At 52.3% G+C, this 12,024-nt stretch overlaps 1 protein-coding gene across 4 annotated transcripts in view; it reads right to left on the bottom strand.

The window, feature by feature from the left end:
* Positions 1-3,707: 3,707 nt before the first annotated feature.
* SLC2A5 (solute carrier family 2 member 5) overlaps positions 3,708-12,024 on the bottom strand; it is a 31,264-nt gene continuing 22,947 nt past the window's right edge. For 2 of the 4 annotated variants that reach the window (XM_008509156.2, XM_008509157.2), the window contains exons 5-12: positions 10,033-10,185; positions 6,800-6,925; positions 6,508-6,695; positions 6,287-6,397; positions 5,622-5,723; positions 5,181-5,256; positions 4,595-4,722; positions 3,708-4,500 (exon numbers count right to left, since the gene is read on the bottom strand). In XM_008509156.2, coding sequence (XP_008507378.1) covers positions 4,297-4,500; positions 4,595-4,722; positions 5,181-5,256; positions 5,622-5,723; positions 6,287-6,397; positions 6,508-6,695; positions 6,800-6,925; positions 10,033-10,185 — 1,088 coding nt within the window. In that variant the 3' untranslated portion in view covers positions 3,708-4,296. The remainder of the gene's footprint in view (positions 4,501-4,594; positions 4,723-5,180; positions 5,257-5,621; positions 5,724-6,286; positions 6,398-6,507; positions 6,696-6,799; positions 6,926-10,032; positions 10,186-12,024) is intronic. The other 2 variants (XM_008509159.2, XM_070610909.1) reach the window with 1 other exon arrangement.

Genomic DNA, 12,024 nt, shown 5'->3' with positions numbered 1-12,024 from the left:
AACATTTATTAAGTGCCAACAAGTGCCAAGCTCCCTGTGAGGCTCTGGAGCTGCTCCGATAATTAAAACCATGCTCATGGCAGACTCTAAACTAGGTACGACAGTGTTCTATCTTGTCAATTCTCATTGCCCCCCTCACCTCCATCTCTCTCTCTTGCTAACTGCCTTGACCTTCACTGACCTTGATCAGCATCCAGAGAACCTCCCATCTCTTGACACTTCACAACCCCCCCAAAGCGTCCTTCCCCCCAGCTCTCACTTATCTGTGTAGGCAGCTGGGCCTGCAATGGTCTTCAAACTCCTTCCATTGCACTACTCCGTCAGTGATAAACTTTTGAACACAAACCTCCGGTATATGTATATTTATTTTTCTAATTTATATACATATAAATGTTATGTGATAAAACGAACTCTCAAACAGGAATTATGAAGGGAGGAAGGAAGAAATAAAAATAAATTTAGGCTCTACTATTTTTCTCTCTGCCTCTGATGTGGCCCCCACCCCGGTGGTCTCCCTTCCGCCCTCGCTGTCTTCAGACTGAGTCCTGGAATCCGATGGACGCTTCCTTTCTGGTTCCAGCAAAGTGCTGAGCTGGCAGCTCCGTCTTCTTTGGCGGCTCCTCTGTGTCCCTCATTTGATGGTGTTTCATCTCCTGCTTTCTATCTTCTCAGTCTGTAAACCAGGGCAATCTTATGCTAACTCGGGGCTTTAACCTGTTTGAGGATTTTGGAAACCATGAGATCTTCTTCAGGGCTGCTGGAATGACTCTTGAAATTGCAAATTAGATTAGGACACTCTGGCTCGAGTCAACCAGTGGCTTCCCATCACATTCAGAATAAAACCCCAAATCCTCCTGGTGGCCCACTAGGGAGGCCTCTGCACCATAGCTCCTTCCTCTCCCCTTCTCCCTTTCTGTTCCAGCTCCGTGGACCTCTCGTTTCTCCCTGAACTGCGGTCAGCCCTCCCTTGCTTTAAGACATTTACCCCTGCTGTTCCCTTGGCCAGGCCCACACTTGTGCAGATTCTCATGGCTGCCCCTCCCCTCAAAAAATAGCAGCTCCCCCTCCATCGCCCCTTATGCTACGCTGCTCGATTGTTCTTTATCACACTTCTCTCCCCATGACGTGGTTCTCTTCATTGCTGTGGCCCCAGTGCCTGGGACACTGTACGTGATCAACAAATGCGTGCTTTTTCCCGCAAATCTACACGCCTGCTCTCCTGAGCTCCAGGTCCATGAGGCCAACTTCCTTCTAGACATCTTTTGCATGTCCCACGAGCTCCTCCATCTCAACATGTCCAAAAATTTTACTTCCTTCTCCCAAAACTGGCCACCCAGCTCCTCAAGCCATTCACCATTGGCCCACATTAGAAACGTGGCAGCGGGGTCCGGGCTGTGTGGCCTAGTGGTTAAGTTCGCGTACTCTGCTTCTGCAGCCCAGGGTTTCGCCGGTTCGAATCCTGCGCATGGACATGGCACCGCTCATCAAGCCATGCTGAGGCAGCGTCCCACAAGCCACAACTAGAAGGACCCACAACTAAAATATGCAGCTATGTACTGCGGGGATTTGGGGAGAAAATCAGGAAAAAAAAAAAAAAGATTGGCAAGAGTTGTTAGCTCAGGTGCCAATCTAGAAAAAAAGAAACCTGGCAGGAATGCCAGACTCCTTGCCTCTGACGGCCAAGCAGTCCCTAAATCCCACTGAACCTCTGCACTCTCCCTTGCACCTCAGCCCCACCGCCGCTGGCTTTGCAGGGCCCTCACTCTCTCTCACCAGCTGGTCTCCTCAACCAAGTCGCCCCTGTCCTTGTTGCCACCTCAGCACTCTCCGAAACTCAGTGATCACTTAATGCCAGGATTATCTTGAGGACAAAGTTCAGACTCAGCTTGGCTCACAAAGACCCGCAGGATCTTGTTCAGCCTTTCTGGCTTCGCTTTCAGACCAGACTACCTGGAGTTTCCCCTAAACACCTCTACCTCTCTCTGTTCTCTCTTCTCACCTGAAACGTCTTTCCTTTACTTTCCTACTGCCTCCGCTCTGCCTGGAGAAATCCTTTTTGTCTTTCCTAAGTCCCCATCTTCCTCCTGTGCTCCCATAGCACCAGGCCCGTACCTCTCTCCTCTTGTACTTTACTAACCCATGTAAATACCCACATCCATAAATACTTCTTTACGCAGCCATCTGTGTCTATAATAAGCTGAACGTGAGCTCATACCACTATCTCCTACTCTAATCTATTCCCACCTGGACTGTTCTAGACTCCTTCTCTTGGCTCATCCGTAATTTCCCACTGCAGCAGTGAGACGGTTCCCACCACCTGCCATCCACTCACTTAATGTTTAATCGCAGCGTACAGGTATAGTGGTCTCTCACCATATTTGACCTGTGGGTTTATTTGTCCTCAAGATCGATGCTCATTCCCACGCACTTAAAAATAAGTGCTTAATACATGCCAGGCATTGATCTAAACACTATAAAACATTACTTGATTCTCACAACCAACCACGTGAGACATTTATCATTAGCTCCATTAAACAGAAGAGGAAACTGAGGTACAGAAACACCAAGTAAGTCGCCTAAGTTGCACAATTACTAAGTGGCAGAACCAAGCTTGTCCCCAGGGAGCGGACCTCCAGAGTTCTGAACTCCACAGCCTCCCCTGCGGGTAATGTGAGGTGAGATAATAATGCCACAGTCCCTTGACTTCTGACATTCTGGCCTAACTGCTCTTCAGTGTCGACAGCTTCCAGCGTTGGCTGTTTTCTGTGCCCCCTTCCGCACTGCCGACCCTCGCTGCAGGTGGAGGATGGTTCAGTCACAGCACTGCACTATTTACCTCACCCACGCCCTCATTACTCTTGTAAGCTATTTAATTCATCACCTGGGGAACCCCCATTCCACTCCCACAATAGTTGCTCCCAACTCCACCTCGTCCCCTCCAGGCCCTGGCCTCTGCCTCCCTAACTCCCAGAAGATTTCACATCCTGTCAGAGGCCTTTCAGCAGTGGTCCCTCCACGGTCCTTTCTCACACCTCAGTTTTCTCCACCTTTTTGTACACATCCTCTTCACACACACACGTCTCTAAGAAAATCCTCTCGCTCTGCTGTATGTGTAGGGACACTCCCTCCTTCTCCTGACCGCCACCTCTGTCTCACCTTAAGGACCTCAAGACAAGCAGATGCCTCCCCAATCTTAAATTTTAATAATCTAAGGGCCGGCCCTGTGCTGAGAGGTTAAGTTCGCGTGCTCTGCTTCAGGGCGCAGGGTTTTGTGGGTTTGGGTCGTGGGCGCGGACATGGCACTGCTCATCAGGCCACGCTGAGGCAGCAGCCCACATGCCACAACTAGAAGGACCCACAACTAGAATATACAATTATGTGCTGGAGGGATTTGAGGAGAAAAAGAAGGAAGGAAAAAAAATTGGCAACAGTTGTTAGCTCAGGTGTCAATCTTTAAAAAAAAAAAAGAGAGATAAAAATCACAACTTTGCAACCATTTCATCTCTCACTTCTCCCCTCTTTCAGCCAATCTTGTCTGAGTGCCTCCTCCACGCCAGGCCCTGTTCTAGGAGCGAGGTTTCTGGGATAAACAAAACTAGCCAAACCTGTGACCTCAAGGGGCTGACGCTCTAGGACAGTCAAAATGCTCGAAGCAGCAGGGAATGCCCCCCACCTTCCACTTGCTCACAGAAAAGAACACATCTTGGTGAAAAGTAACCATTATTCATTTTATTGAGTATACAGATGCAATTCTGTTGTCCCCTAACAATATAATTTATGATCAATAATCTCTGACTCAGTTAAAATCTCCACAGGGACCTGTTCCCCAGCTTCTTAGACATTATTACTTGTGACAACACACTTTCCAAGACTGGTGTTTCTGGAGGTGGATCTGACAAGAGAATGAATTCTGCTCTGAACACAGGCTTGTGGCCCCCAGAAGACTCGGAATTAAAGAAGAGTTTCTTTCTCTGGCAAAATTGTATTCCTTCCATCGCACTACCCTACCAACGATTCTTATCATAAGAGCTGGCGTCACCCGGAGTCCCACAGTGGCTCACCCAGCACAGCTAGGGGACAGCTGCTCGCTGTGACTTGGGGTTGGAGATGGGTCAATCTGGACAGAGACAGCTTGGCTTTCAGAACCGCACAGAAGCCTTTCGGACAGTCCCATTGGGGCCTGCATTCCACACTGGCCTTGGCCTAGTGCTGGATACTCATAGACAACTTTTAGTCAGAAAAAAAGCCCAGGAGGGAAGCTCCACACCGACCGCTTAACAGGCCCCTCCTCTCAAGCTACAGCTCCACGGCAGAGAGGGGGATGTCCTTCAGTTCATCCTTTGCCGGGTGCACGTCTGACACCTTATTCATCTTGGTGAAAATGTGATTGATCTCCACGAATGTCTTGCCCTTGGTCTCAGGGACAATCAGGAAGATGTAGATGGTGGTGAGAAGGCAAATCACGGCAAAGATGATGAAGCTGTAAGCTCCGAGGCCCACCTGCGGGAAGGGGAGCCGGGTTCACCTTCTCGAAAAGGTCCTCACTTCACTGCTTGTGGATTTTGTGAATCCGGGCCCCCCGGGATGCACTTACTTGAATGAACGGGAAGACCAAGCCCACAGCGAAGTTGGAGAGCCAGTGGACGGTGCCCCCCACCATGTAGGCGGCCGACCTGGAGGACTGAAGGAAGACCTCCGTGATGAGCAGCGCCGGGATGGGACCTTGGGGGAGGGAGAAGAAGAGCTGGCTCCCCTGTGGGCAGAGCCAGCCCGCAAAGGGTCCTGGTGCCCCTGCCATGTGCAAGGCGCCCTCAGCACCTGGCTGGGGGGGCAGGGGTGTGTCTCCCGGACTCCTGGTCTTGTGGAGAAGCAGTGTGAGAAGGCAAATAGCAAGAGTTCAGCACAATAGATGATATCCTGTGATTCCCGAAAAGGGGCCATGACCACCCGTAAGGCTCTCTATGCCAATCACACAGGGCACCTACACAGGCTGCTTTACTGTCATCGCTCTAATTATGCTCCACCCAACCCCCTCTGAAATAGGAAGATGAGGAGAGAAGCCATGTTGGGGCTGCATCCTGCCCTCCCTGGAGCCTCTCTGATGAGCTCAAGCCAGAAGTTTCTAGGGCTGATGCAGGAGAGGGGGCAATGAAACCACAGAACCAGCTCTGGGTACATACTGGGCCCAAGGGCATGTCCTATGACGTAGGAGATGACACAGACGATGCTGATGTAAGGCATCCAGGATACCCTGTCCTGTGGGGGGAAAACAGAGTTGGATAAACCCTGGGCAAAGGAGAGACAAAGCTGGGATGGGGATGTCAGGAACCTTGGTCCCCAGAGGGCCAGGTACTCCACCTGGGCTGGGAAAGGATGGCACCTGGCTGCTCCTTCAACAGGCAGAACCACCTGGATGCCACTGGAAAATTATCTGGAAGTGGGCAAGGGGGCTACTGAGGGTGGGGGGTACAGCTACACGTGGTCCCCAGGCATCTGACTCATCCTAACGGCTATAACAACGTCATTTTGGTCTTTTTTCCTATAACGTAAGTGAGGGCAGAGGGTGAGAGTGACACTGCTCTGGCTTCTGGGCGCCTCCACGTGGGGCCCAGCTTCCTCACCTGCAGAGCCAGAGCGACGGTCAGCACGCAGCAAGCGATGAAGCAGACAGAGAAGCCCAGGAGGAGCAGGGCCCTCCTCCCCAGGTACTCCACCACGAACACCTGGAGGGAAGGGGCGAAGGAAGCAGCGGCGATCAGGAGCCCTGCACCCGCCAGGCAGGAGGTCGGGTGGGCCCTGGTGGTCCAGCCACACCCCTGACTGGAGCTACCCCAAGAGGAAGCCCCTGGCCCATCCCAAACACCTACTTCTGAAGGGGCAGCTGTGAGGAGAGCCTGGTGGGTTACATGCCCACCTGTGTACATATGTGTGTCCCCAAGAGTATGACCTTGAATGGCCATCAGGCCACCACACTGCCCAGTCCAGGTGCTGTATTTGTTCCTGTCAGACTGTGGCCCTGGCCCCAAGTGTAAGATGTTGGAGAAGAGTCACCTCACACAGAGGAAACTACTGGAGTAGGGGGCAGGGTTCTCCATCTTTGGGGAGCCATAGGCTGTCCCCTACAAGAGACAGGCTATCTCAGGAGAGCCCAAGAGGCTAGAGATAAGGGGACCAAGGAGCATCCTGCCATCTTAGATCCGGGCTCCTTCCTTGGCCAAGACCCCCATTCTCAAGATTCTCTCCAACCTTGGCAGTGGACAGGGAGTCAGTTCCCCTGGACACTCACAGCGCAGATGGTCATCAACACGTTGACAGCCCCTGTGCCCACCGTCACGTACTGGACATCCTGGTCTTTGACCCCAGCGCTCAGGTAGATCTGGTCTGCGTAGTAGTAGATCTGGAAGGCAACCCCAGAGGCTGGTGGGGCCGGGCAGGATGCAGCCTGGACCTGGGGCAATCCTGCACCTGGACACTGCCCGCTGTCCCTGGCCCTGGGCAGCTCCGTACCGCATTCACTCCTGACAGCTGCTGGCCGCCCATGAGGATGATGATGGAGATGACCTGCCATCGCAGGGACCTCATCCTGAACATCGTCAGCACGGAGATGATGCCCGCGGCCTTCTCGGCCTCGTCCTCCAGCTGGATCTCCTCCATCTCGGCATCCACATCATCCCAGCCACGCAGCCTCTTCAGTGCTAAAGGAGGGGAGCAGAGAGGGGTCTGAGAGTGGACCATGGCTTCCCCGGAGCGAGACGCTGCGCCCTTGGCTGCTTTTCCTCCTCTCACAGGGAAGCCTTACCGTTTTTGGCAGCTGCTGCATCTTTCTTCTGAATCAGCAGGTACCTGGGGCTCTCGGGGAAGAAGGGCAGTAGAAGGAGCTGCAGGGCTGCTGGAATGGCAGTCAACCCGAGGAGGATCGGCCAGCCTACAGGGAAACCAGTGTCTCAACGTGAGACCTGGCTCTGACGCCATCTCTGGGAGAGGCCCACCAAACCCAGCATCCAGCCTCCAGCCCCCGCCCTGCCCCCATGGTGCCCAGCTGGCCACGCTGCCCCATTACCCTGGTGAGTTTTCTTTGGAGCTGGTACGCAGGTTCTGAGGGGCAGGGGCTTGACTTTCTTACCCCCGTATCCCAGCACTACGGATGGTGCCTAAGAATAGCAGACACCCTAAATAGTCCCAGAATGGGTAATGATGAATAAGCCCTGCCCACCTACCAGATGGACAAAATGAAAAATTCTGAGAATAACAAGTGCTGACGAGAATGTGGGTGAATAAGAAGTCTCCACACTGCCATGTGCGGACATGCAGCATCTTTAGAGAACAGTATGGCAGGAGCTGGTGACGCTGGCCACCTTCACACTGTGACCCAGCAGTCCTGTTCAGGTGTATGCCCAGGCCACCAGGACCCCTGAACTGGAATCGTCAGAGCAGCACTGATCAGAGAAATGAAAACTAGAAACAATGCAAGCGTCCACAATGGCAAATGGATACACAAATCACGGTGTATTCATAAAATGTAAATTTATACTGTAATGAAAATGAAAGAAGCCAGGACAGGAGCCAATCCCACAAACACCATGTCGGAGGCAATAATCTGCACAATGTGGTTCCCTTCGATAAAGTCCAGAAACATTAACTCTAACCTTCGCGAAAGGTAGTGAAACTATAGGGAAAACCAAGGATGCGATGATCACAAATAAAATGTCAACACAGTGGTTCCCTTTGGGAGCTGGAAGGCTGTGATTGAGGGGTGCACAGAGGACTTCTGGTGGGCTGGTGTTGTTCTAGTCTTGGACCTGGGTAGTGGTCACACAGGTGTTTGATTTGTTTGACTAAATGCACGTTTACGTTTTATGCACATTTCCTTACATATGTTATATCTCACAATAAAAATGGGTAAATAAGTGAATGAGTAGTTCAGGCTCCTTCTAGGAGTGGTTAGTGCCTGACTTGCCCCTCTTCTCCTAGGGCTTGCAGTAGGTGACAACCATGGATACCTGCCTGCCAGGCCCCAGTCTAATGGCTCTTCACTCCCCCATCACAGCAACATCAAGAGGCAGGTACCGAGGTCAGTCCCATTTGACACCTGCAAACGCTGAGGCTGGAGGGTGGAGGCCTCCTGCCCAAGGTCAGCATTTAGGAGCAAAGCTTGGATTCGAACACAGGCGCGGCCACTCTGGGTATTCTTAACCACACATTACACAGACTCTTAGTCAAACTTAAAACTGTGACCACCTGACAACCCGTGATTTACCATCAATCTCTTCTAAAATAGAGTCCAACTACTGAAACAGAAGAGAAATCAAGGAAGAACACCCTCATTTAGACATCATCTTTTTCAAGCCATATTTCAACCTCTGAAGCTTCCCCCATCCTATAACCTCATTGCTCTTCACCAGGAAAACGAGTGCCAGGCAATCTTAAATTCACCTCCTGCCCTGCCCACCGTTGTACTGGCTGGCTGATCATCTTCCCGACCTCGGCTCCGAATCCAGGGCCCAGCTAACCCTAGCTAACCTGGGGGCCTGCCTCACCCAGCACGGCCTACAGCAACAGTGGACGTACCTGCTGTCCAGGCCACTGCCATCCGGCCTCTGGCCCCACACTCTACACTGAAAACCTTTTCCCGAGGTCTCGGAGACCCCTCACTGCCAAATCCAGATACCGTGTGCCAACCTTGACCCCTGGCTTCTTTGCAGCCTCTGCACGGTGACCTTCCGCCTCCCGTGCCACTCTCTTCTGGAGGCTTCTCTGACACTATTCTCTTCTGGTTCTCCTTCCTTGTTCTTTGAGCACCTATTATGTGCCAGGAATTGTGCTGGAGATTCAAAAATAGATAAGGCCAAGCCCTGCCCTCCACACACTCTGTCTAGAAGAAGGGTACTGATGGTCAAATACTCAGAATAAAGGACGGAGGGACAAAATGCAGCCCCCCACCACATCTGCAGTTCCCTGAATGTGGAAGAACTTGTACACTTCTGCCCCTCTGCCCGTGTCTGGAACGCCCATCCTCCATACCCTTGGTCCAGGCCTCTCTGAGGCCCCCTCCCTCCCGGGAGCACAGCAGAGAACACTTCCCAGATGCCGGTGCTGCGGATGGCTCTGGGCGCTGCTGGTTGTTTACATGCCGTCACTGGGAGACAGGACGCTCGCCCCTCACTCCTGGGCCCAGCTCCTTACAAGAGTGATTCAAAGGCAGGAGACAGTGGCAGTTAAACATGGATGTGGGCCTGAGCTGCCTGGGCTGGTGTCCTAATGAGACCTTGGACATGTCATCCCACCTCTCCATGCCTCAGGTTTGGCACCTGTAAAGTAGGTATGATACCAGTACGTGCTTTGTAGGCTTGTTCGGGGGATTCAGTGGATGAATATGAAAGCCTTGGTGCTGGCCTACGAGGAGTACTTCATACGTTTGACTGGTGTTGTTATTAATGGTGATTCCCCTTTCAGAGTTTTGAGACCCATGACAAAGAGAGGGGAGGTCTCGCAGACACAGTGATGGTTGCAAGTTACTGTGCACCTACTGTGTACAGGTCCCAGGCTCCTGGGAGGGGGCGCAGCTCTGGAGTCACGGTCTGGATGAGACTCGCCACCTCACCCACACGTGCCAGGTGGAGGGACTGTCTTTCCTGGCTGTGGAAAGGGATCATCACAGAGCCCCCTGGGCAGCGGCATTGGGGCGGGGGGTGGCTCCAGCGAAGCAGTAACACAGGTAGCTGGCATCACTATGCCCCAGGCCCCCATACGGACAGCCACCAAGCAGGCCTAGAGACAGTCAGACAATAGCGCTTCCTGCTCACTCAAAGCCACCTCATCCGTGTCCTCAGAGGGACTAGGAAACATCAGCCAATCCTTCCCCACCAACTTGTTCAGGGCCTGCTCTGTGCTAACGCCATACCAGCATTGTGGGGTCAGGGCAGTGTGGGGCCCACAAGGACAGCCAGTCGATTAGAGAGAAAAGACAGGCTCACAGAAACGTCCAGTCGGAGCAGAGGGAGGGCTGCGGGTCCAGAGGCACCCTGAGCTTACCTTCTTCAGTTGCAAGGAGACTCCGAAGACCAACGATCTGGGCCACAAGGATGCCAACGGTGATGAAGAGCTGGGGCACCACCCCGAGAGCCCCCCTCAGGTTCTTAGGGGACAGCTCCCCTAAGTACATAGGGACAACGTTGGAAGACAGACCTGGGAGAGGGGTTGGAATGAAAACATGACCAGGAAACGTTAGTCTGGCAGGGCCAAGGTGTGTCTCCAAATACATTTATTCTTACTCAGCAATCACACTAGTTGGGATGAAACTTTCCGGAAGCTGCAGGAGTATGCAAACGCCTCTTTTAATTCTTAGTCCTTTGAACTTTTAAGGAAGGAGAAAATAGTCTGACCAAAGAAGTTATGAACAGATGCCCTTGCTTCTGGCCTGGTGGTGCCTGGGGACAGAGGCCTGCCTGACCTCAGGTCTTCCCTCCTGACTGGCTTGGCCTCAGAGAGGAAAAGCCCGGGTTGGTCTAGACACTCTCTCCTCTGCTGCTCCCTGGGGAGTCTGTTAATAAAAGGCCAAGGACCCTGCCCGCTTCTGAGACAGTATGTCACATGATAAACCCATCATAGATACCTTGACAGACACTGAAACACAAGCTTTATTTATAATAAACGTTAAAAACTTAAATACACAATGTGGAACAACTGCCACCTGGGACGTACGTAACGCCTGGATTACTTCTGAATCCCCAATATGTAAACTTGTAAGTTTTCCCATCTGACTAGAATCTGATCTTAAGAATAGTTGGAACTTGGGGCTGGCCCGGTGGCCAAGTGGTTAAGTTCGCACGCTCTGCTTCACTGGCCCAGGATTTTGTTGGTTCGAATCCTGGGCACGGACCTAGCACTGCTCATCAAGCCATGCTGAGGTCACGTCCCACATGCCACAACTAGAAGGACCCACAACTAAAATACACAACTATGTACTGGGGGGCTTTGGGGAGAATAAGGAAAAGTAAAAAATAAATCGTTAAAAAAAAAAAAAAAGAATAGGTGGAACTTAATTTTCAGGTTCTGAAGCATTTTCACGTACATTATCCCTTTTAATTCTCCTAAAGGCCCAATGAGAGGCTAGGAGTCTCAGAGGAAGGTCAGACGGGTTGTTACAAGGTGGGTTGTTAGTCCAAGTATCCTACACGTAGTCAGAACTCTCAGAGAGACGTGGGGTCTGCGGGAGACTCCGGCCACGGGGAGACGGAGTGGAAACGGAGCCTGGGGTGGGCAGAGGCCAGAGCTGCTGCTCCTGGGACGGCCTTGGGAGACACTGAGACAGGAGGGAACTGAAGGGCAAGTTCTCAAGCTTCGCCATTCTGCCCAAGGGTGTCTCTGTTTAGTATTTTAAAAGAGACATCTGCGTTCATCACCATGGGTTCTTTCTGGTTTTCCGAGCACAGGAGGCAGTCTTTAGAACAGCCAATAGGGTCTTGTAGGGGAGGCACCCCGCAGGCCCGGTGCCTCCTGTGGAGGACGCTGAGGCCCCGTGGTCACCACTCAGGCCGTTCTCAGTGGCGAGTGCTTCTGAACCTGATCAAGGACAGCGCTGAGGCGTCAGACAGCAGGAGGCTGCTGAAGAGATGCGATTCCCTTCATGTTGGTGGAAGCAATCTCTATTTTGTCTTAAAAATGACTCCCTGGGGCAACCCCAGCCGGCCTGTTCTGACACAGAGTCAGAGAGAGTGGCTCCTAACGTTTAAAGTCCTTGAGCGAAAGCCTTCAGCCTTCCTGCCAAAGCTAACTCAGCAAGCCAGTAACCCGTGAGCATCCTCTAGTCCAACTCGTATTTCTCTCTGCGCCCGCCGGCCGCGGTGGTTGTTTACTTCAGCATCAGGATGTCTAAGAGGCATGCAGCTTCATGCTGCATTTTCCTGACTTTTTCAAGAACTAACTGCAAAGGAACTATGCTTCTGCGGGTGTTCTCTAAGCTCGACCTGAGGACCCAGGCTCCTGACCCCTTTCTAGGGGGTCAGTGAGACCAAAACTATTTTC

Source organism: Equus przewalskii, chromosome 2 (assembly GCF_037783145.1).
Source record: "Equus przewalskii isolate Varuska chromosome 2, EquPr2, whole genome shotgun sequence".
In the NCBI taxonomy this organism is placed as follows: domain Eukaryota; kingdom Metazoa; phylum Chordata; class Mammalia; order Perissodactyla; family Equidae; genus Equus; species Equus przewalskii.
This window is presented reverse-complemented; position numbering and strand designations above follow the sequence as displayed.